The sequence below is a fragment of the Actinia tenebrosa genome, unplaced genomic scaffold, assembly GCF_029948245.1.
Source record: "Actinia tenebrosa isolate PJP-AT-01 unplaced genomic scaffold, QUT_ActTen_1.0 PGA_scaffold17__23_contigs__length_9995812, whole genome shotgun sequence".
In the NCBI taxonomy this organism is placed as follows: Eukaryota; Metazoa; Cnidaria; class Anthozoa; order Actiniaria; family Actiniidae; genus Actinia; species Actinia tenebrosa.
The window spans coordinates 5,091,867-5,111,394 of record NW_028292577.1 but is presented as its reverse complement, the minus strand read 5'-3'; the positions used below and the strand labels follow the sequence as shown (position 1 = coordinate 5,111,394).

The window sequence follows — 19,528 nt, the reverse complement described above, 5'->3', positions numbered from 1 at the left end:
AGGTCTAGAACCTTCTAGACTATTCTACAACTTAAGAGTTTGCAGCGATTTCGGAAATATGGTTCTTTCTCCAAGTTATGACAACCCTTTTCCTCTGTATTATATTGGAGGACTGTCTCAACGAGAAGGAGAGGAAGGCGACCTTCACAATTGCTTCGATGATGTCCTTGGTATTATGGACGACATTGAAAGCACTCAAGCAAAGCAGACGAGTTTAAAATCAGCTTTCTATGGAGATGTCTTGGCAACTGTGAATCGGAAGAGCAACTTTATAGTATCTTTTTCAAAGCCTGTTCTTTTTCGAAGAAGGACACTCTTGCCCTTGCAAGCCCTCTCATCTGTAAGATAATTATCCTTACGATCCTCTCAGAGGAAGATGCTCCCTTCATGGATATTCTAGAAGACTCAGCAACCTCAAGCAGTTTTTATTCATTTCTACAAGTGTTAGAAGAAGCCTTAACAAGTGCAGTTGATGATGTAAAAGGAGTTCAAGATTGCTATCTAGCTACAATTTGTTTGGAAGGCTTTGACCGATTGACACAAGGAGATCTTGAATTTGACGTTTCTGAAGTGTCCTCATCGACTAGTCCTACAATGAAGTGCCTAAAGACCGCTATGAGTGTCGTGAAAGAATCAAGGAAGAATCAAGACATACTCAAATTACTCACAGCTGTTTCGTATGTTAGAAACTCCCTGGCATCTATTGCTGAACTTGTCCTGGAAGACCCTTCAATTCTGAAACAAGAAACCCCATTTTCAAGCCTTTTGAAGTACATCAGCTCGTGCCTAGAAGCTCCCCGAGGGAGTACCACGGATAATCCCAGAAAAGCTGCATTTATGCTGTACTTCCTAAGGTTACTGAGACAGGAAGTCTCTTTGTATGAATTAAGGCGACTTTGTGAAGATTCAGCCATGCTACCAGCTCTAACAACGTTAACTTGGTCCGACGAGATAAGCAAGGTTCCGATCAAGATCTTCAAAGATATCAAAATGAAGAAGGAGTTTGACAGTGCGCTGGTCAAGCTAATAGAAAGAGGTGATTCCAATACCATGAAGACATTGTGCTCCAAACTTGATACCGATGCAAAAGGAAGGAAAGCATTTGCTTGTTCGTTAATTGAAGGGCTGTATCTATCACATTCGAACCAAGTCGACACCGTCAACAAGGCAATAGGCTCAATCATCAAGTTTCTTCCAAAAAAATTGGCCCCAATTTACAAGCAACTGGTCTTTTGCCTGACGGGAAAGGAGGATTTCAAGGGCAAAGAGTTGAGAATATCGGCAGAGGTTTCTTTGAGCTCGCTTCGAAAGGCAACAATAGTGCTCCATTTGCTTGCCATTCTAACTTCAGAGTGTAGTTCATCATCGAACATTGATCGTCCATTCCTTTCCTACCTTCTCGATCCATCCAAGGCTGCAGGCGGATACGTGCTAGCTAAGCTGGACGATTTGAATCAGAAACGTCATGAGACGCTTGTCGTTTTTACATGCTCATGCAGGACAGCCTTTTTGAGAAGCAATCAGCAAACTACTTGTCCACAGTGTAACAAGCCTTGCTCACCACCCAAAGGAATCGATACAGCCAAGTCAGCTGTCGTCACAATACCAGATGAATTGTCTGTGATCGACATGACTCCCTCAAGCTTTAGACTGCTCCGTATACTCGTTCATGCAGCCCTTTTTGCTGGAATGTCCCTAGATACATTTTCAAGGGAAAAGTTGACTGAGTTTTTACACTGTCCGCCAGACAAAGCCCATCCAGTCGAGCAGTGTCTAAAAGCAATCGATGATGATCTAGAAGTCCTTAAGAGGCTTTGGGGCTTCAACGAGGAGCAAGTAGTGTCTGCAATCCATATTCTTATGGAAGAAACTTCTAGCCTACTTACTAAGCCGATGGGCGGACCGCAATTGACTGATCAGTCAAGGAAAGAAATTCAAAAGGGTTTCTCTCATACAGTAGACCAGTTCTTCAAGAGTCAAAAAGACAACGGCACAAGACAGCAGAGTGAACACGTTAGACCCTCTTCGTTAGAGGCCCAAATTGATGAACAAGACGTCACTGGAAATTTCACAGTGGAAATGCGAAACTCTTGGCTCCCCCGTCTATTTCGTTTCACTAAGCAGAAGTCTTTGGAATATCTTTGTGCGAGCTACAACAAGGCCTCTGATTCCAACAAGAAAAGCCACGGCCTCCTAGGCTTGTTTATTCAATATATGAAAGTACTTCCAGTGATTGGCCACCTCTATCCCTTAATCAAGTTCGCCAATATGCTAGAGAGCCACTTTGGCAGGCGACTTGGTCGTAGGGATTCCGAGAACTTGATTGGAGATTTGATCAAGGGAGAGTTACACTACAAGAAGTTGAAAGAATCGATGAAAGAGTTCATTTCATCTTGGGAAAATGTGAGATCTGTAATTGAAGGAGACACTACACAAGAAGTGCCACATCTAACTGAGATGTCCTCTGTATCATACTTTCTGGTTGACCAAGGCTTTCACGGACAGTATCTGTACAAAGCCATCCTTGCTCTTCAGAGGATTCAAAACGAATTCCAAGGTATTTTATTATTTATCATTATAAAGTTAAGATAGTTAAGATGCTCGCTGATTGGTCGAAAACTGTGCTTTATTAGTGAACGGATAACGGTGCTGACGCCATCCGTGAGCGCGAAGTTCTGCTAGATTCTGTGACCATCTTTCCTTTTTTCGTAAATAAAATTAATACCGAAATAGAATTAGTAACAATATAATAAAACGAATAAAACAGCTTTTTTCCGTGCTCCGTTCAGTAATAAAGCACTTAGAAAGCTCCGTCATCACTCAAAAAGTGTAAAAAGCACTACGGCTCGTGCTTCTCCTTCACTTCTTTCGTGCTAACTTCACTCCTGCGTGCTTTATTACTGAGCGGAGCACGTAAAAAGCTGTTTTATTTGTTAATTAGAAGTCAATCTCTTATTTATAATTCATTATTAAAGTTATAAGTTATTTGTCATAAGTTGATAGGCCTCGCATTATATGTCGAGTACGCTATGGCAATGGTAATTGCTACTTGTGTAATATAATGATGTTATAAACTTGTTATCAACTTGTAATCACTATTTACCACCGCTTGTACAGCAGTGGTACAGCTAAACGGGTAAAACTGAAACTAATGTAGTATTTGATATCTTGTAGTTACTCTTAAATTGCGGAGGAAAAAGGTTATATAGGTTTAAAAAAATTTCTTTTCATTTTAAAATTTGAAAAAGTTGGAAAAAGTTAAAAACTTTAATACAATTTAAAAGTTTTATGCGGTTGCTAACATATTTTTGCTGCTGATTGTAGGAAAAGTTCTAAGGCTAGCACTTGAAGGATCGTGTCCTGCTTTGGACTTTCTAAAGAAGTCTGATTCATCTGGATGTTCAAGCAGTTTGCCAATAGTCCACGTTCAAGATGTAAAGAAAAGTGAACTGATTTGCTTCGAATGGGATGATGAAATTCTGCAGCATTCATATCATGACACTGAATATGGAAAAGGGCACGAGATCCATTATGACTTTGGCAAGATAGAAAGTGAACTGGCTGGTCGATTTTTAATTGGAAAGGTTAGTTTGCGTGCCTGTGTGCCCGCTTGTCCGCTTGCCCGCTTGCCCGCTTGCCCGCTTGCCCGCTTGCCCGCTTGCCCGCTTGCCCGCTTGCCCGCTCGAGTTTCATTTTTAAAGTACTGTCCGTATTCGAAAACTTCTACGAAAACGTTTTATCATTTTCTTTTATTTAAAGGAAATACTTTAAAACTTATATTTGTAAATCTGAAGTAGTTGTTTGTGATACATTGTCGCCATTAAAAATTTATAAATAGCTTTTTTAATTTTGGAATCATGTCACGTACAATGGAACGAACGAACGAGGAGTGACTGACAGTTTTTAAAACTGACTTAGAATATAGAAATGCGTTATATCTTTCACTTCTGTGTTTTCAGGTTCATCTGAGTACTGATGGTGGTCTCAGACAATTCCCTTACAGCAACGAACTCTTCCACACATGCGCCAACGTTCTCAATGACATTACCCAAAGACTGCCTCAAGAACCTCTGAACGCTGACCAACAAAACCGTTTGAGTGTGTTAAGAGACAAAAAAATCAAGGGTGTGCAAGATCTTCTCGATCATTTGGAAGTGATTATATGTTGGTTAAGTAAGACTTCTGTCTTTAGCCCACGAATGTTTAAAATGCCCCTGGTAGACTATGTCAAAAGGTACCACTTCTTATGTTCCTTCTTATCCAAAGCTGTCCTTGACCATCATGATAGTGATTGCTTACCAATAGGCCAATTGCACTATTACATGACCCTGCTTATAAATATTATTAGGATCATCAGGAACAAATGCACTGGATTGCAAAGCGTATTTAGTTTGATGTGATCGTGTCAGTCTGCCCATTCCCAAAAGATACACCAGTTTTGCATTCGATGCATACAGCTGTTTTTGAAGACTACAGACTCATTTGCTCAGGCTTAGCCTCGTCTATAAGTCAGCTATTCACAGATACCATTAGAAGTCCGTGGGATTTCAAAACATTGGTATTGTTCAAGCTGTACATTCTTTACATTACAGTTGACTTTTGCAAATGATTTGCTCTTAAGCGAGATTAAGCCTGTGCAGATGATTCTGTCTTTAGTCATAAATGAAACGGAAGTAATTACCAAATGACAAAATAGTACTATTCTGCTGCAAAGCTATTTTTAGTAACCGGATGCAGTTTAAATTTCGCCTTACCCTACTTCCGTGCGTCATCAGATTGCGCGTGCGCGATCTTTCTATTTATTGTTTTGACCACTAAAAACGAAACGGAAAGGGCGCGTGAGCGCAAGTTGATGACGCACGGGAACAGGGTAAGTCGAAATTTAAACTGCATTCGGTTACTAAAATAGCCCAACCAGGAATTTACATTGCGCGCGCGTTATCAAGAAGTTTTCCTATTTCATTTATGCTCTCTTGTTTGCTTGCATTCTCTCCTGGTTTAGAAAGCTTCCAAGCTCCAATCTACTTCCCAAAGCACTTTTTGAAGATCCTCAAAAGGAGTACAAGCTCTGTCACGTAGTGAGCATGTACCAGAAGCTAGAGGAATTCCTTGCTGAAGCTTCTGTTCAAACTATTCCTGATAAGTACAGGAAACCGCTGTCTGAAGAAGGACTTCAGAAAGTGACTAAGGTATTGTGTGTTAGAAAAAGTTATGAAGAAGATGAAGATGCATTTTTATCTGGCTAAGCTGCACGGGTGGCCTAATTCCCGGCCTCCTTGTAGGGAGAGTAGAGCTGTTTGTTGGTTCTCCCCTGTGCTTCAAGCCTTTTTCTCTAGTTTCTCTCTTTTTTTCGCCCTCCAATTTCAAATTCGATCAATCGGTAGCCTTTTCAAGGTGAGTGTTAAATCGGGCATACCAGGGCTTTGTCTCCTCCCTCCAATTTCAGCCTGCTAGGGCCTGCTTACAAGGGAAGGAGCTAACCTTGGCTGACCCTAGCCCGGGATTACCAGGGGGAAATATAGGTAGGTTAGTCCCTAGTGCCTGGAAACGCTGTACGGTGTGGGTGGTTAAGGAGGCCAAAAAACAAAATGGCGGACAAGTGAATATTTTAAAACTTTTTTTGTAGTTTCAAGATGGTCGCTTTGTCGCCGAAGTAGTCTATTTTTATTTTAATATCTATTTTACCTGTTATCGTTGCGATTGCTGCTATTTGTATTTGAACTATGACTTAGAAGCAATGACTTTGAATTCGCAGGCATACGGGTCTACGGACCAGAAATTGGTTGTCGTCACTACCCTACGTCGGTTCATCTTCCGGTATCTGTTGTCAGATCAAGAGCATCAGCACACCTGGGATCCACAGGAACGTGCAGTCAAGTATTTATCTGACCCGTCTTTGTGGCCACTAGATTTAAAATCTGATGTATGCAACGAAGAAGAGTTAGGGGTTAGTGAGTTTGAGGAAGAAAAGTCATCATCAGCTTTTCAGGATCTCGTTGAGAAATTCATTCCCAGGTCAATGCTGGTTTGCGAAGTTTATTCAGTAATGTCTTTATATGATAAAGATATCAAGGTATGTTTTGTTTGTCATTCCTTGCCCTCGCTCTTGCCTTTGCCCTCATTGTTATCTTTTGCCCTTGCCATTGTCCTTTACCCTCACCCTTGCCTTTGACTTTGCCCTTGCCCTTGTCCTTATCCTTGCCCTTTTCCCTGCCCTTGCCCTTGTCCCTGCCCTTGCCCTTGCCCTTGCCCTTGCCCTTGCCCTTGCCCTTGCCCTTGCCCATTTTATTTTTCATTCGTTTTCTTTTTCACGTTTTTTCTATGTTGTTTTTGCCCAGGAATTCAAGGAGAAGCAGATTCCACCACAAACTTCACACAGAAAGCCAACAAGAAGCAAGACGAAGCTGGCTGCTAAATTCAAAGTGTCTGGGTTCGCTTGAAAAGCCCACAATACATTACTTCCTTTCAAAAAAAGAAGCACAACCTTCTACACTGTTAGTTTAGTAAACGTTGAACAACCTCATTTGTCTTTTAGAAAATATTTTACCATAAAGCGAAGCTATAGAAAAAATATATAAGTGCTGAAATATATTTTTCCAAGGACTTAACCCTTTTAAACTTTCTCGAGTTTAACATGACGTCATAGCCGCCATTTTTAATTAATTCGTTAGTATTCGTTTCCATATTTGCAGCACTGTGACAATGACTAGTGGTATTCTCTTTTACTTGGGGAATGCTTTCACTATAGGAATTAGTCGATTCATATTCAAACAAAGATGTTCTTGTTCTTTGTGCACATACGTACAATAGACTATATGGGGCCCATCTTGGATTGCAAGATGCTATGCGGCAATCTAAGGGTACAAATAAAGCTTAGTTAGAGTAATAATGATATTAATAGCTCGCCACAAGTAAATGATACAAAAGCTGAGATGAATTAAGACGGCATTTGATCACCTTTTCCCATAAAAGAAAGACACGCGACAACTCTGTATATTATCTGTAATCTTTATTTGGTCCCCCCTGTCAAAATGGCCGCCGTATCCTAGAAGTAGTCCATTCGCTGTTGCGACAAAACTTAAAGATTTGATGGCACACTAAATCCCATGTAATGTCATGAACACACCTTTTACATGAAGTATATATATATATCTTATCGGAACAACAATTTCTCGTGTGCAGTTAAAAAAGCACTTGTGACTTAAACTTTACTTTAGATTCATCAAAAACTTGTAAACGGCCAACTATAACACCGGTTCCTGATTATTCAGTTAGTTTTCGTTGTTATTATGCCTTGTGATTAAACCATCATTATTGACCTTACGAGATTATTTTGTGAGATAAATACAGAACACTCATTGTTTTCCGAGTCTAAACTTCAGTACAATAATACAGTCAATGTCATTAACGTTGTCCACCGAAAAAAGACATTTACACATTTACACATTTACACATTTACACATTTACACATTTACACATTTACACATTTACACATTTACACATTTACACATTTACACATTTAGACTAAAGTGAGCCTGAACTTTAAATGTAAAATTCAACTCGTGAATCGAAAATCCAGAATGCCCCGACCATTTAGTGAGGATTTAAGATGGAGAATTGTACTTCAGCGTTTGTTTTATGCCAGAACGTTCGAGGAAACACGTGATATTTATTTTAGTCTAAATGTCTAAATGTATAAATGTATAAATGTCTAAATGTCTAAATGTCTAAATGTCTAAATGTCTAAATGTGTAAGTGTGTAAATGTCTTTTTTCGCTGGACAACGTTAATGACATTGACTGTATGTTGCTAGTAGATTCTCAGTTCTCTATAGGACATTGATTGAGTTTTGGGGTTTAACGTTCTCTGGGTCGCGTTTCTTTTAAACTTATCTAAGTTAGGGGACGGGTAACTCACAGATCGAACCCTAAAACAACCTCTAGGTCGAGGCACAACTAAAGTACAGATTACAGACTCCAGCTCATTTTATGTGATTATAACTTCATTTTGGTCATTTTTGGGCAAAAAGCATGGACTATAGCCCATGGTTTTCATCGATTTTGGGTCATTTTCACACCTTTTGAAAAAAATATGCAAACTTTATAGAGGATGCAAAATAGGTCGGTTTTGGTCAAAAAGCATGGTTTTCATCGATTTTGGGCCATTTTCACACCTTTTGAAAAAATATGCATTATTTATAAGATTGCAAAATAGGTCATTTTTGAGCAAAAGGAGTGGACTATCGTCTTATTGGGCTATTCGTCTTATTGGGCAACACCGTCTTATTGGGTTCATCATCTTATTGGGCTATTCATCATCTTATTGGGCTATTCATCATCTTATTGGGCTATTCGTCTTATTAGGCTATTCACCGTCTTATTGGACTATTCGTCTTATTGGGCAACACCGTCTTATTGGGTTCATCATCTTATTGGGCTATTCATCATCTTATTGGGCTATTCGTCATCTTATTGGGCTATTCATCATTTTGTTGGGCTATTCGTCATCTTATTGGGCTATTCATTATCTTATTGGGCTATTCCTTATCTAATTAGGCTATTCGTCATCTTATTGGGCTATTCATTATCTTATTGGGCTATTCCTCATCTTATTGGGCTATTCGTCATCTTATTGGGCTATTCATCATCTTATTGGGCTTTTCATCATCTTATTGGGCTATTCATCATCTTATTGGGCTATTCATTATCATATTGGGCTATTCATCATCTTATTGGGCTATTCGTCATCTTATTGGGCTATTCATTATCTTATTGGGCTATTCGTCATCTTATTGGGCTATTCGTCATCTTATTGGGCTATTCGTCATCTTATTGGGCTATTCATCATCTTATTGGGCTATTCATTATCTTATTGGGCTATTCGTCATCTTATTGGGCTATTCGTCATTTCATTGGGCTATTCGTCATCTTATTGGGCTATTCATCATCTTATTGGGCTATTCCTTATCTAATTAGGCTATTCGTCATCTTATTGGGCTATTCATCATCTTATTGGGCTATTCGTCATCTTATTGGGCTATTCATTATCTTATTGGGCTATTCGTCATCTTATTGGGCTATTCATCATCTTATTGGGCTATTCGTCATCTTATTGGGCTATTCATCATCTTATTGGGCTATTCGTCATCTTATTGGGCTATTCGTCATCTTATTGGGCTATTCATCATCTTATTGGGCTATTCATCATCTTATTGGGCTATTCGTCATGTTATTGGGCTATTCATTATCTTATTGGGTTATTCATCATCTTATTGGGCTATTCATCATGTTGTTGGGCTATTCATCATCTTATTGGGCTATTCATCATGTTGTTGGGCTATTCGTCATCTTATTGGGCTATTCGTCATCTTATTGGGCTATTTGTCATCTTATTGGGCTATGCATCATCTTATTGGGCTATTCATCATCTTATTGGGCTATTCGTGTTATTGGGCTATTCATCATCTTATTGGCCTATTTGTCATCTTATTGGGCTATTCATCATCTTATTGGGCTATTCATTATCTTATTGGGCTATTCATCATCTTATTGGGTTATTCATCATGTTGTTGGGCTATTCGTCATCTTATTGGGCTATTCCTTATCTTATTGGGCTATTCGTCATCTTATTGGGCTATTCCTTATCTTATTGGGCTATTCGTCATCTTATTGGGCTATTCATCATCTTATTGGGCTATTCGTCATCTTATTGGGCTATTCGTCATCTTATTGGGCTATTCGTCATCCTATTGGGCTATTCATCGTCCTATTGGGCTATTCGTCATCTTATTGGGCTTCTTTTTACGTTCTCAGTGGTTCTTTTATGTCCCCCATTTACTGTAGGTTAGGAAGGGTTGGGAGACAGGGCCTACGGTTTTAAGTCCTTGTCCGAGAAGACTTGAAGGTCTAACCATTTGCAGATACAATTATAAAGGCAGCATTCTCCTCAGTTATTTTAAGACCCCGAGTGTTGGTCCAGCCGAGGCTTGAACCACGACCTCCCGCACAACAGACCGACGCTTTTACCAACTGAGCTAACCGGGTTGGCGGTTAGTTATTACAATAATATGAGTAAAAGGACAAGGTTAAAATCCTCTAAAATATCTAGTCTAATAATTAGTACGAATAAGAATCACCTTTATTTTGAAAAAACTAAATACAAGAGGAATATTTGCCGTTAGTAAGGACGTTATTTCTTCTGTAGAGTATCTAACTGTTGTATTATCTGGTATATTTGTAAGTTTGGCTTGAGAATAGAGAGATATTTATAATAATCTTAATCAAACATTATATATGTCAATCGATGTATCGATGTCAATCTTAATTTTAGGCTTCCTGCGGTCATGTCGGGCTTCCTGTGGTAATGTCGGGCTTCCTGTGATCGTGTCGGGCTTCCTGTGTGATTCAAAATGGCGTCGCAAAAGTTTCTTTAGCAAGACTTCCATAAAGAAAGACTTAAATGGGACGTAAATGGAACGTAAATAAGAGGTAAAAGGTATGTTTAAAGTGTTGACAATTACGTAACAGGTACGGTATCATATTGGGCATCATATGTATATTTTTGTAAATGATACTGTATTTCATGTTGTTGGGTTTCCTTGGTTATACTCAAAAACACAAAGAAACAAAAACAAATCAAAAAAACATAACTTAGGTACACGTTTTTTGCCCAGGAAGAATTATTTCTGGGCTCATAGATTATATATATCTTGCTATATTAGATTTATAAACTTGCTCGCCCATTGCTTAGTGAATGCAAACACTAAAGCGTGCAACATAAATATCACTAAGGAAGCATTCACAAAAACTTGTTTGGGGGGGGGGGGAAACTGATGAGAAATTATCCTTTATGAAAAAAATCTGCTGAATCCCCCTTATAAAAATTCCATTATAAAAATTTGAGACACCCCCCTGTATCCCGGCAGGTCTAAAATGCAGACCGGTAAAATGCAGACTGATAAAATGCAGACTGATAAAATGCAGACTGATAAAATGCAGACTGATAAAATGCAGACTGATAAAATGCAGACAGATAAAATGCAGACCAGCTAAATTTGTTTAAAATCAAAATATATTGAATTTCTACAGGTCTGCTGCATTTTAGACCTGCCGCCCCCCTATCCCCCAAACCTGGCATTTTTTGACCTCAAATTCACTCTCCATCAAAATATTTAGTATATTTATAGTAGAGTGCTTCTAAACATTTCTTGACTCTTGCTCTTGGTAAGAAGTCATCATGATTTCTCGAGGTGATCCATCTTCAGTTGTAGTTGGCGTACTGAAAACATCTAAGTAATGACCTTCTCTTGCCTTATCCGGGAAAGGACATGGAATATGCTCCATTACAGGTGCTTGCAATTGTGTAATTTGGCAATATTCACATTTTGTAGCTGGATCACATGAATCTGGAATATATACTCCAAATACAATTCACCTAACTGAACGTGCATCTGCATAAAGACCTCAAGTTTCGGCATAATAGTGGTATCCAGGAACAGAAGGCTTGTTGTTAGCTGTTGTATGCCGGTACTCCTTTATGTAAGTTTGGTTGAAAAAAATGAGAATCTTCAAATGATGCAGTCAACAGCTGTGAATGAATAAACTCACCCAGAACAGGTGCACCATCAATTCTTTCAGCAATTTCCTCTGCCACTCCATGCATTCTTTTGCATTCTAATATCTTCGTTTCTAGTGTGCGCTTCTACTGAAAGGTTCTTAATTTCTTCATCTGTGAGGCCATCAAAAATTGGGTAATATTCCCAGATCAATGTTTCACCGTCAACATCCTCTATGGCACTGATTGTTCTCTCCGCCTCATTTTGGCCCAAGTCACCTCTTGATCTGTGCAATCTGATGTAATAGTCAAGATTTCACATACCACATATTTCCATAACTCTAATTTGTCAGTTAGATCTGACCATCTGGATTTTATCACAGGCAAAACATTTTAATATCAAAATATCAGAGCTCATAGGATGAGTTTTCATAATATTGTTGAAATATGATTGAACATGTTATTCCGGTATTTCAGGTACCCCCCTTCAGAGCTTTCTTTTTTTTCCCTTTGATATCTTCATTTTTTTGGGGGACCCCCATTTTCTCACCAGTCCCCCCCCTCCACAAGTGTTTGTGATTGCTCCCTAAATAGTGCTATTTTATGCTAATTCTATTGTTTTCTTTTGTTTACTTAGAGTGACCACACAGTAAATCCGTGAAACTTTAGTAATACTAAATAGCACAATTTCATGCAAATTCCATTGTTTTCTATTGTTTAACTAGCACTATTTTGTACTATTTAGTAGTGAGTGTTTAACGGATTTACTGTGGACACTCTAGGGCTATTTTCTACTAAATAGTGATAACTATTGCACACATTTAGTGTTTGTACTCTAGTAAGCTTATGAACTTATATACACTCAATTGAAGAATCGTTGCCGGGTTCAGAAACATAGAACATAGAAGCTGACATGCCCAAATAGCACATGGGAAATGACATAATTATATTACAATGTATTCATTTGCGCTATCCATGCAGTCGGTTTAGAATGCCAAACGTGTATTAAAAACAGAGGATGATGCCATGGTTCGCCGGTCACAGCATGCATCTAATTAACGTACTTCCCATGTGCCATTTCGGTCTCAGCTTCTATGTTCTATGTTTCTGAACCCGACAACGATTCTTCAATTGAGTGTATGTAATTTAGTTACATATGTATATATACACATATTATTCATTTTTTCTTATTTATGCATGATTTTTTCTTAATCATGTGAATAAAGAAAATTATTATTATCATTATTATATAGTTAGGCACTAATTATCTAAACAAAAGCATTTAATAGACAAGGGTTCTCAGTAACAACAAAACAAAAATTTAAAAAACAATCTGTTTAGCCCAGTTTTAAGAAATTAATTGATTCTAGTGATTTGTTTTCAAAATCTACTGGAACCCTTCACTATTTTGAATTACTCTCGTATATCTAATACTATTATCTTTTATTATTTGTACACCAGAAAAGTGGAACACACTTGATACCTCATACAAGGTCCTAACCGGTCTCGATGGGATCGCCACCTTATCGTGGTGAGGCGGTTTGCGTGTCCCAGTGACCCCTAGAGCTATGCCGGCTGGAGTCATGTACTCCTGTTAGGGTCACCCATGCTGGACAGGTCAAAGGGTAGGGGCCAGACTAAGAGTGATCCCACAAGGCCCTATCAGTGCTAACCAAAGTTGCCCTACCAGGCTGGGAATCATCGTCAGACAGTGCAAAAAGTTACCGATTAACCTGACAGAGTCTAACCTTGTTGCCATTTATCAGTGGGCTGTTCTCTTTCTGAAGGTTGTGGGTAAGGATATTAGGTGATGGCTCTTTGCAGATTTTATGGGAGTGCGCTGATGACGTAAATGACAGTCACTGTGAAGGTTAGTGTGAGTAGGAGTATAAATGATCATACCTTACTATTCATGGGTGTGTACAGCAGTGATAAGTTAATGGTTTACCTACAGCAGCAAAACTATATCAACTACAGAAAAAACAAACCAGGAGTTCAGCATTTGGGATGGGGCATAGCCAGGAATTTCCTAAGGGGACCCAAATTCAAAAGTGCATTTTGTTCGAGCCCCTAAAACACCTAACTCAAAATAGAACAAGCTTAAAAAATAGCATGGTAAATGTAAATTATCATATAAATTCTAAAATGCCACAATATGGAAAAATGTCATTACCTAAAATTTACAGTTACCACAACCTGAAAATAAACCTTAAAATCATATTGTAAAATCAAAAATATCTTAAAGTGTTCTGCTTTAAACATTGTTTTATTTCATGATGACATCATTTTACCTTCAATGAACCTTACTCACGCGGCAACCATGTCCTCGTGGAACAATAGATTTGCCTCCACACATAGCCTCGAATTCACCCATTCACACATGTAATCCTTAATAAAATAAAATACAGGCCCAGTCCCTTAGCAGACTCTGAATATATTAATACTTAATTTAATACATTATAGACCCAGTCCCTCAGCAGACTCTGAATATATTAATACTTAATTGAATACATTATAGACCCAGTCCCTCAGCAAACTCTGAATACATAAATACTTATTTGATTAAATAAAACCCAGTTGCTCAGCAGCCTCGCATTCACCCATGTGATGAATAAATTAATACTTAATTGAATAAATAAAACCCAGTCCCTCTACATTATAGATTACATTGCTCAGATATATAAATCACTGTTGTGCAGTAAAACCTATGGGTTGGTGGGGTGTGGTTATTTTGTAATTCTCCTACTTGCAATAATCCTCACAGTACAAAGGCTGCCTTGTCACCAAGGTACTCTCATGGGTCTGTAGGGAGTTCAGAGTCTGATATACTTATCACCAGTGTTCACCATTAGAGGAGTCACCTGGTATGGTTTCATAAGATGGCTGTTGTCGGGACAGTAATTTACTGCTGTGGTCCTGGTCAGCAGGGGGTAGCAACAACCTGTGCTGGTGGGACCTCGAGGAGGCAGTGGTGCTGGTGAGACCTCGAGGAGGTATTGGTGCTGGCGAGACCTCGAAAAGGTATTGGTGCTGGCGATATTGTGTCATATTCTGCAATCCTACCAAATAATCCCGAGTCCATCACTTGCCCTGAAAACAATATACAAAAAATTCATAAGTACCCAATACAAGTACCCCTAACCCCAATTGAATATTATCCCCATCTCCCCCTATTGAGGTTTATCCCCACCTCACCCTATTGAGGTTTATCCCCACCTCACCCTATTAAGGTTCATCCCCGCCTCACCCTATTGAAGTTTATCCCCACCTCACCCTATTGAGGTTCATCCCCACCTCACCCTATTGAGATTTATCCTACCTCACCCTATTGAGGTTTATTTGCACCTCACCCTATTGAGGTTTATCCCCACCTCACCCTATTGAGGTTTATCCTACCTCACCCTATTAAGGTTTATCCCCACCTCACCCTATTGAGGTTTATCCTACCTCACCCTATTGAGGTTTATCCCCACCTCACCCTATTGAGGTTTATCCCCACCTCACCCTATTGAGGTTTATCCCCACCTCACCCTATTGAGGTTTATCCCCACCTCACCCTATTGAGGTTTATCCCCACCTCACCCTATTGAGGTTTATCCCCACCACACCCTATTGAGGTTTATCCTCACCTCTCCCTATTGAGGTTTATCCCCACCTCACCCTATTGAGGTTTATCCCCACCTCACCCTATTGAGGTTTATCCCCACCACACCCTATTGAGGTTTATCCTCACCTCTCCCTATTGAGGTTTATCCCCACCTCACCCTATTGAGGTTTATCCCCACCTCACCCTATTGAGGTTTATCCCCACCTCACCCTATTGAGGTTTATCCCCACCTCACCCTATTGAGGTTCATCCCCACCCCTCTCACCTTTCTCCAAAGTCCATCGCTTGTCTTTTCTGGCCTCAGACATAATTTAAAAGTAGAGTGCAACCATATATCTGTGAAATAGAATAAATGTCTTTACTGCTATTTAGTTTTTGTGCTATTTAATTGCTATAAAAAGGTTTGCAATCTTTTAAAAAATAACAAAAAATACTTTGTAATCATAATGTCATGCAATGATAGTTCATTTTAATGTGTCCAATTATATTTCATTCTTTCCTTTTTTCCCCCCCAAAAAAATTCTTTTTGGTCCTTTTTCAGTTCAATACATAGAGAAATTTTACTTCAAGAAATATCTCTCAGCCAAAGGAAGGCTTTTGTGAGTCATGTGTTACTGTCATGTTAGCATGAAGGAGAATATAACATGAATACCAAAACAGCCCAGACAAATTAATGGAAGTCAAATCACTCTCCTTTTGGTCATTTACAACTGGGTTGAACTTTATTTCCCAAGTGTGTTGTGTTGATGTAGTGTTTCATTGATCATTTGTTTGAAGCATGCTTGCAAAGAATGGCTAAATAATCCTATACTGTAGCTGTAGGCTAAGATCTGCTTCACGATTTTTTGGACTTGGGATAAATTCTATTACATAATTTGAAACATCAAAGTTATAATCAATGAAATCCTTCAGCAACAATACATTATAAAAATAATTCAGTGGTTTGAAATCACCAATAATTTATTTCCATTCTTGTTTATATACTTATTTCAATAAAGTTAGTCACCAAAAACCTAGAAAGCTGTGATCGCTGAGAATCATGGGGAAATATTTCATATTCAACAAGTATAGCTTTTGACACAAACTGCAGCAGTTGAGGATGTTCAGAGGAGGTGAGACTGTAACTGGTAAAAGATCTCAAGTCCATCAACAGTCATCAAGCTGTTGAAACATGTAAAATGTATCTACCTATAATCCTTGCCGGTCTCAGCTTTGTAGCTTTTCAGGTGACTAACTTTATTGAAATAAGTGTATGAGTATGCAAACAAAAACGCAATGAAACGACGCAACAGACAACACAATGAAACTAAAACAAAAACACAAAGAAACAAAAAAAAAAAACAACAAATAAATGCAAACAAAAATAAAACACAAACAAGGAAAAGCTTAAACAAAAACACAGAATCAAATAAATACAAACAAATTAAAAAGAAATAAAACAAAAACAAGGAAAAACAAATCAACACAAACAAGTAAATATACAAACACAAACAAACAGAAAGACAAAAAATGACAAGGAATTAAAGACAAACAACAACACAAAGAAAAGAAAAACAATTAAACAAATAATTAAAAACTAACTACAAAAGAGTGGGGAAAGCATCAACAGAAAACTAAAACAACTAACCATGATATTCATTCTTGTTACATCACAGGTCAAATGCGAAGAACGTGACATCAAGCAATGCTACATGGACAAGATCAACACTTTGACCAAGCAGCTACACCCAGCCATTGAAGAAGACTCTGCACATGACATCAACTATGTTGTCAAAACTCTCAATCGACGATGGCAAGACACAAGTGATAAACTGGACCAGTGTAGAGACCTTGGAAGACCTTTATTCCATGAGGATTGTTGGTTGGTGGCGTACATCAAAAATAGTTTGACTACAGACAAAAGACCCCAAGAAGTGCACTTCAAATACACCGTTCTCATAATGGCTGACAAGTGCACAAGAACGAGGTCAACCAGTCTTTAGTTTACGATAGAAGAAATAAAAGCACATGAAATGCGTTTATAGAAGGAAAGTAAAGAAATGTATAGAAATTGACTTTTTGCTTTGACCTGAATTCGCGCTATCCACCTTTATTTTGAATGAGCAGCCTTGTTCAGCCTTGCAAGATGACTGGGTGACCTCGTTTTGGTGCGCTTGTCAGCCATTATGAAAACAGTGTATAACCTTCTCTTTAAACTGGTGTACTGGTCAAACGCGTAAAGCACTAAAGCCAGGCGCCAAGGTACTTTCAAAGGGTTCCGTTATTCAAATTTGAACCTTGCAGCCTCGACTAAGTGCTTTGTATTTGACCAATGAACCGATGTATGGAGAATGGTGAATGAATGCTTTGTATTTGACCAGTGAACTGATGTATGGAGAATGGTGAATGAATGCTTTGTGTTTGACCAGTGAACTGATGTATGGAGAATGGTGAATGAATGCTTTGTGTTTGACCAGTGAACCGATGAATGGAAAATGGTGAATAGTCTTTTTATTGTTTTGTCTTTAAACAACATACCCAAACAACAGAGCCCAAGACTTCTGGGTTTCTTGTCTTCCATTGATCAAATTCCCAAAGGTGGATGTAAGACACACCTCAGGTTATGTGGAACTTGTTATGATGAAAATAAAATGAAACTGAAAATAAAATGTGAAAATGTTTTTTAGGAAAGTTTAATTCCTTAACATTAACGACTCCACAATAAAATCTCTATAACAATCTTATATAGAGGCTTTGCACCATCACATGATGGCAGCCAAATAATCATTTCCTCCTGGGAAACTAAATTCTTTCTCGTGTAAATCAGATCAAGCCAGATTCTTCGGTTTCTCCTGTAATAACTGGTGATGATGTAAAGCCTATATAACCTATAGACCCCTCTTACACAGAGTCCCAAAAGGAATTGTTCTGGGAGACAAAACAATGGATGTTTTTTTTGCATAAGAAAAGACAGCCTACTGTTTTGTCCCCCAAAACAATTCCTCTAGGAAAGCGCCTTCCAGGGATGTTTTTCCAGAGTGAGCATATTAGAGACTGAGAGCTTAATGAATTGTCCTGATTTTTTGGGAGGGGGTCTGAAAAAAATTCCTCTGTGGGGGTAAGTGGAGTTGGGATAATTTCTGGAACTACGCATTCCCACAATTTCATTCAATCATTTTATATTATTAAAGCAGACTTACCCAGAATTGTCACATTGTGCTGCATACACTAAAAAAAGAAGGAAGGGCAATTTAGAACCTGGAAAAAAAGTTTATCTTATGACAATAAACTGAACAAAATTACTCGATTTTGATTGGACAAGAGGAGTACAATTAAATACCAAACTGTACTCTGTAGAGTCCCAATTAAGTTGCTCAATTTTGTTGAGTGTATTATAAACAAAAAATCGCACAAAGTACAATTTGGAATTTATAGATATACTTGTGATGTTTTGAAAGTTCTCATATTAAAACTTTATCATGTATGTATGTATAAAGTGTAGATTTTATTATAGTGTAATTTATTATTAATAGAAGTAGTATTAAGTAGGAGTAGTAGTAGTAGTAGTAGTGGGTGTGCTGAAAACCTACCTATATATAGCCCTATCTATGGCCTACCTTTGTTTCCCTTAATTTCATCTAAATATCAATCTTTTTCACAGTATTCATTTCTGATATTCATAAACCTCCCCTTTAGGATGCGTTCATAATGTATAGCGGTGGGGGGGGGGGGGGGGGGGGGGGCAGGTAAAAATTTTGGTAGGAAAAAGGGGGGATGGGCAAGTTTTTATCAGAAAAATGGAGGGGGGGGATGAAGGATTTTAGCCTGTTTGGGGGGGGTCGTATCTTTTTGCATGACTTTAAAGGGGGATGTTAAGAATTATTCTGGACATTTGAAATTTTCACCTCCCAAAAGAAAAAAGAAAACAATGAAATATAAACATATGAACTCACCTCGTGCTCGAAAAGCCAAGAAAGACAAATCTGCTCGTCGTACCCAGAGCATGGGCTGTAGGAGAATATTTGGTTTGTGACGGGGAAAATGCTTGTTAGTAGACCAAATAAATCACTAATTACTCACTTGGGTCTGTCTATCCACGTGTTAGTGATTGTTACTTTGAATGAACATGCATTAAACGGTCGTTTCACATCACTTCATTCTAACCGCCATCTTAGTTTTTCTAAATGAGCCCGCTATATTTTATTATGAAAACCGTAAATACGTCATTAACACAGGGAGCCCAGTTTCTCATGTATTTTCTTTACAACAGAAAATGGGCTCCCTGGGTTAATGACGTATCTGCGGTCTTGAAGAAATAGAAAACGCGCGCACGTGCTGTGTGCAGTTATAAAGCACGCCAGGGTTGGCAGAACACGAGACAAGTGTTAG

The 19,528-nt window shown here is 38.5% G+C and overlaps 2 protein-coding genes, 1 long non-coding RNA gene and 1 pseudogene across 7 annotated transcripts; 2 read left to right on the top strand and 2 right to left on the bottom strand.

Moving 5' to 3' along the window:
• Positions 1 to 9: 9 nt before the first annotated feature.
• Positions 10 to 7,323, top strand: LOC148910327 (uncharacterized). The gene is made up of 6 exons (XM_089031587.1): positions 10 to 2,557; positions 3,325 to 3,584; positions 3,960 to 4,234; positions 5,003 to 5,189; positions 5,756 to 6,073; positions 6,339 to 7,323. The coding sequence occupies exons 1-6, from the start codon at positions 388 to 390 to the stop codon at positions 6,438 to 6,440; spliced, it is 3,312 nt and encodes a 1,103-aa protein (XP_088887713.1). The 5' UTR covers positions 10 to 387; the 3' UTR covers positions 6,441 to 7,323.
• Positions 7,324 to 10,343: 3,020 nt separating this feature from the next.
• Positions 10,344 to 17,820, top strand: LOC116308712 (uncharacterized). 4 transcript variants are annotated; one of them, XR_004198532.2, is made up of 4 exons: positions 10,344 to 10,494; positions 13,015 to 14,574; positions 15,702 to 15,759; positions 16,816 to 17,820. XR_004198532.2 is itself a non-coding variant. In XM_089031904.1 (3 exons), the coding sequence occupies exons 2-3, from the start codon at positions 13,406 to 13,408 to the stop codon at positions 17,140 to 17,142; spliced, it is 345 nt and encodes a 114-aa protein (XP_088888030.1). In that variant the 5' UTR covers positions 10,352 to 10,487; positions 13,015 to 13,405; the 3' UTR covers positions 17,143 to 17,820. The 4 variants fall into 4 exon arrangements, 2 of the variants coding, with proteins under 2 accessions (XP_088888030.1, XP_031575052.1); XR_004198531.2 differs by lacking the exon at positions 15,702 to 15,759 and having other exon boundaries at positions 10,345 to 10,494; XM_089031904.1 differs by lacking the exon at positions 15,702 to 15,759 and having other exon boundaries at positions 10,352 to 10,487; positions 13,015 to 13,423.
• On the bottom strand, positions 10,868 to 13,312 carry LOC148910326 (uncharacterized; annotated as a pseudogene).
• LOC116308713 (uncharacterized) lies at positions 13,801 to 19,504 on the bottom strand. Of its 2 annotated transcripts, XR_016120087.1 has the most exons (7): positions 19,220 to 19,504; positions 19,093 to 19,147; positions 18,340 to 18,367; positions 17,678 to 17,796; positions 16,788 to 17,050; positions 15,426 to 15,496; positions 13,801 to 14,643 (listed from the first exon to the last, which is right to left on the bottom strand). It is a non-coding gene; the product is annotated as an uncharacterized LOC116308713 (long non-coding RNA). The 2 variants fall into 2 exon arrangements; XR_016120086.1 differs by lacking the exons at positions 17,678 to 17,796; positions 18,340 to 18,367; positions 19,093 to 19,147; positions 19,220 to 19,504 and having other exon boundaries at positions 16,788 to 16,924.
• Between the last annotated feature and the right edge of the window lie 24 nt (positions 19,505 to 19,528).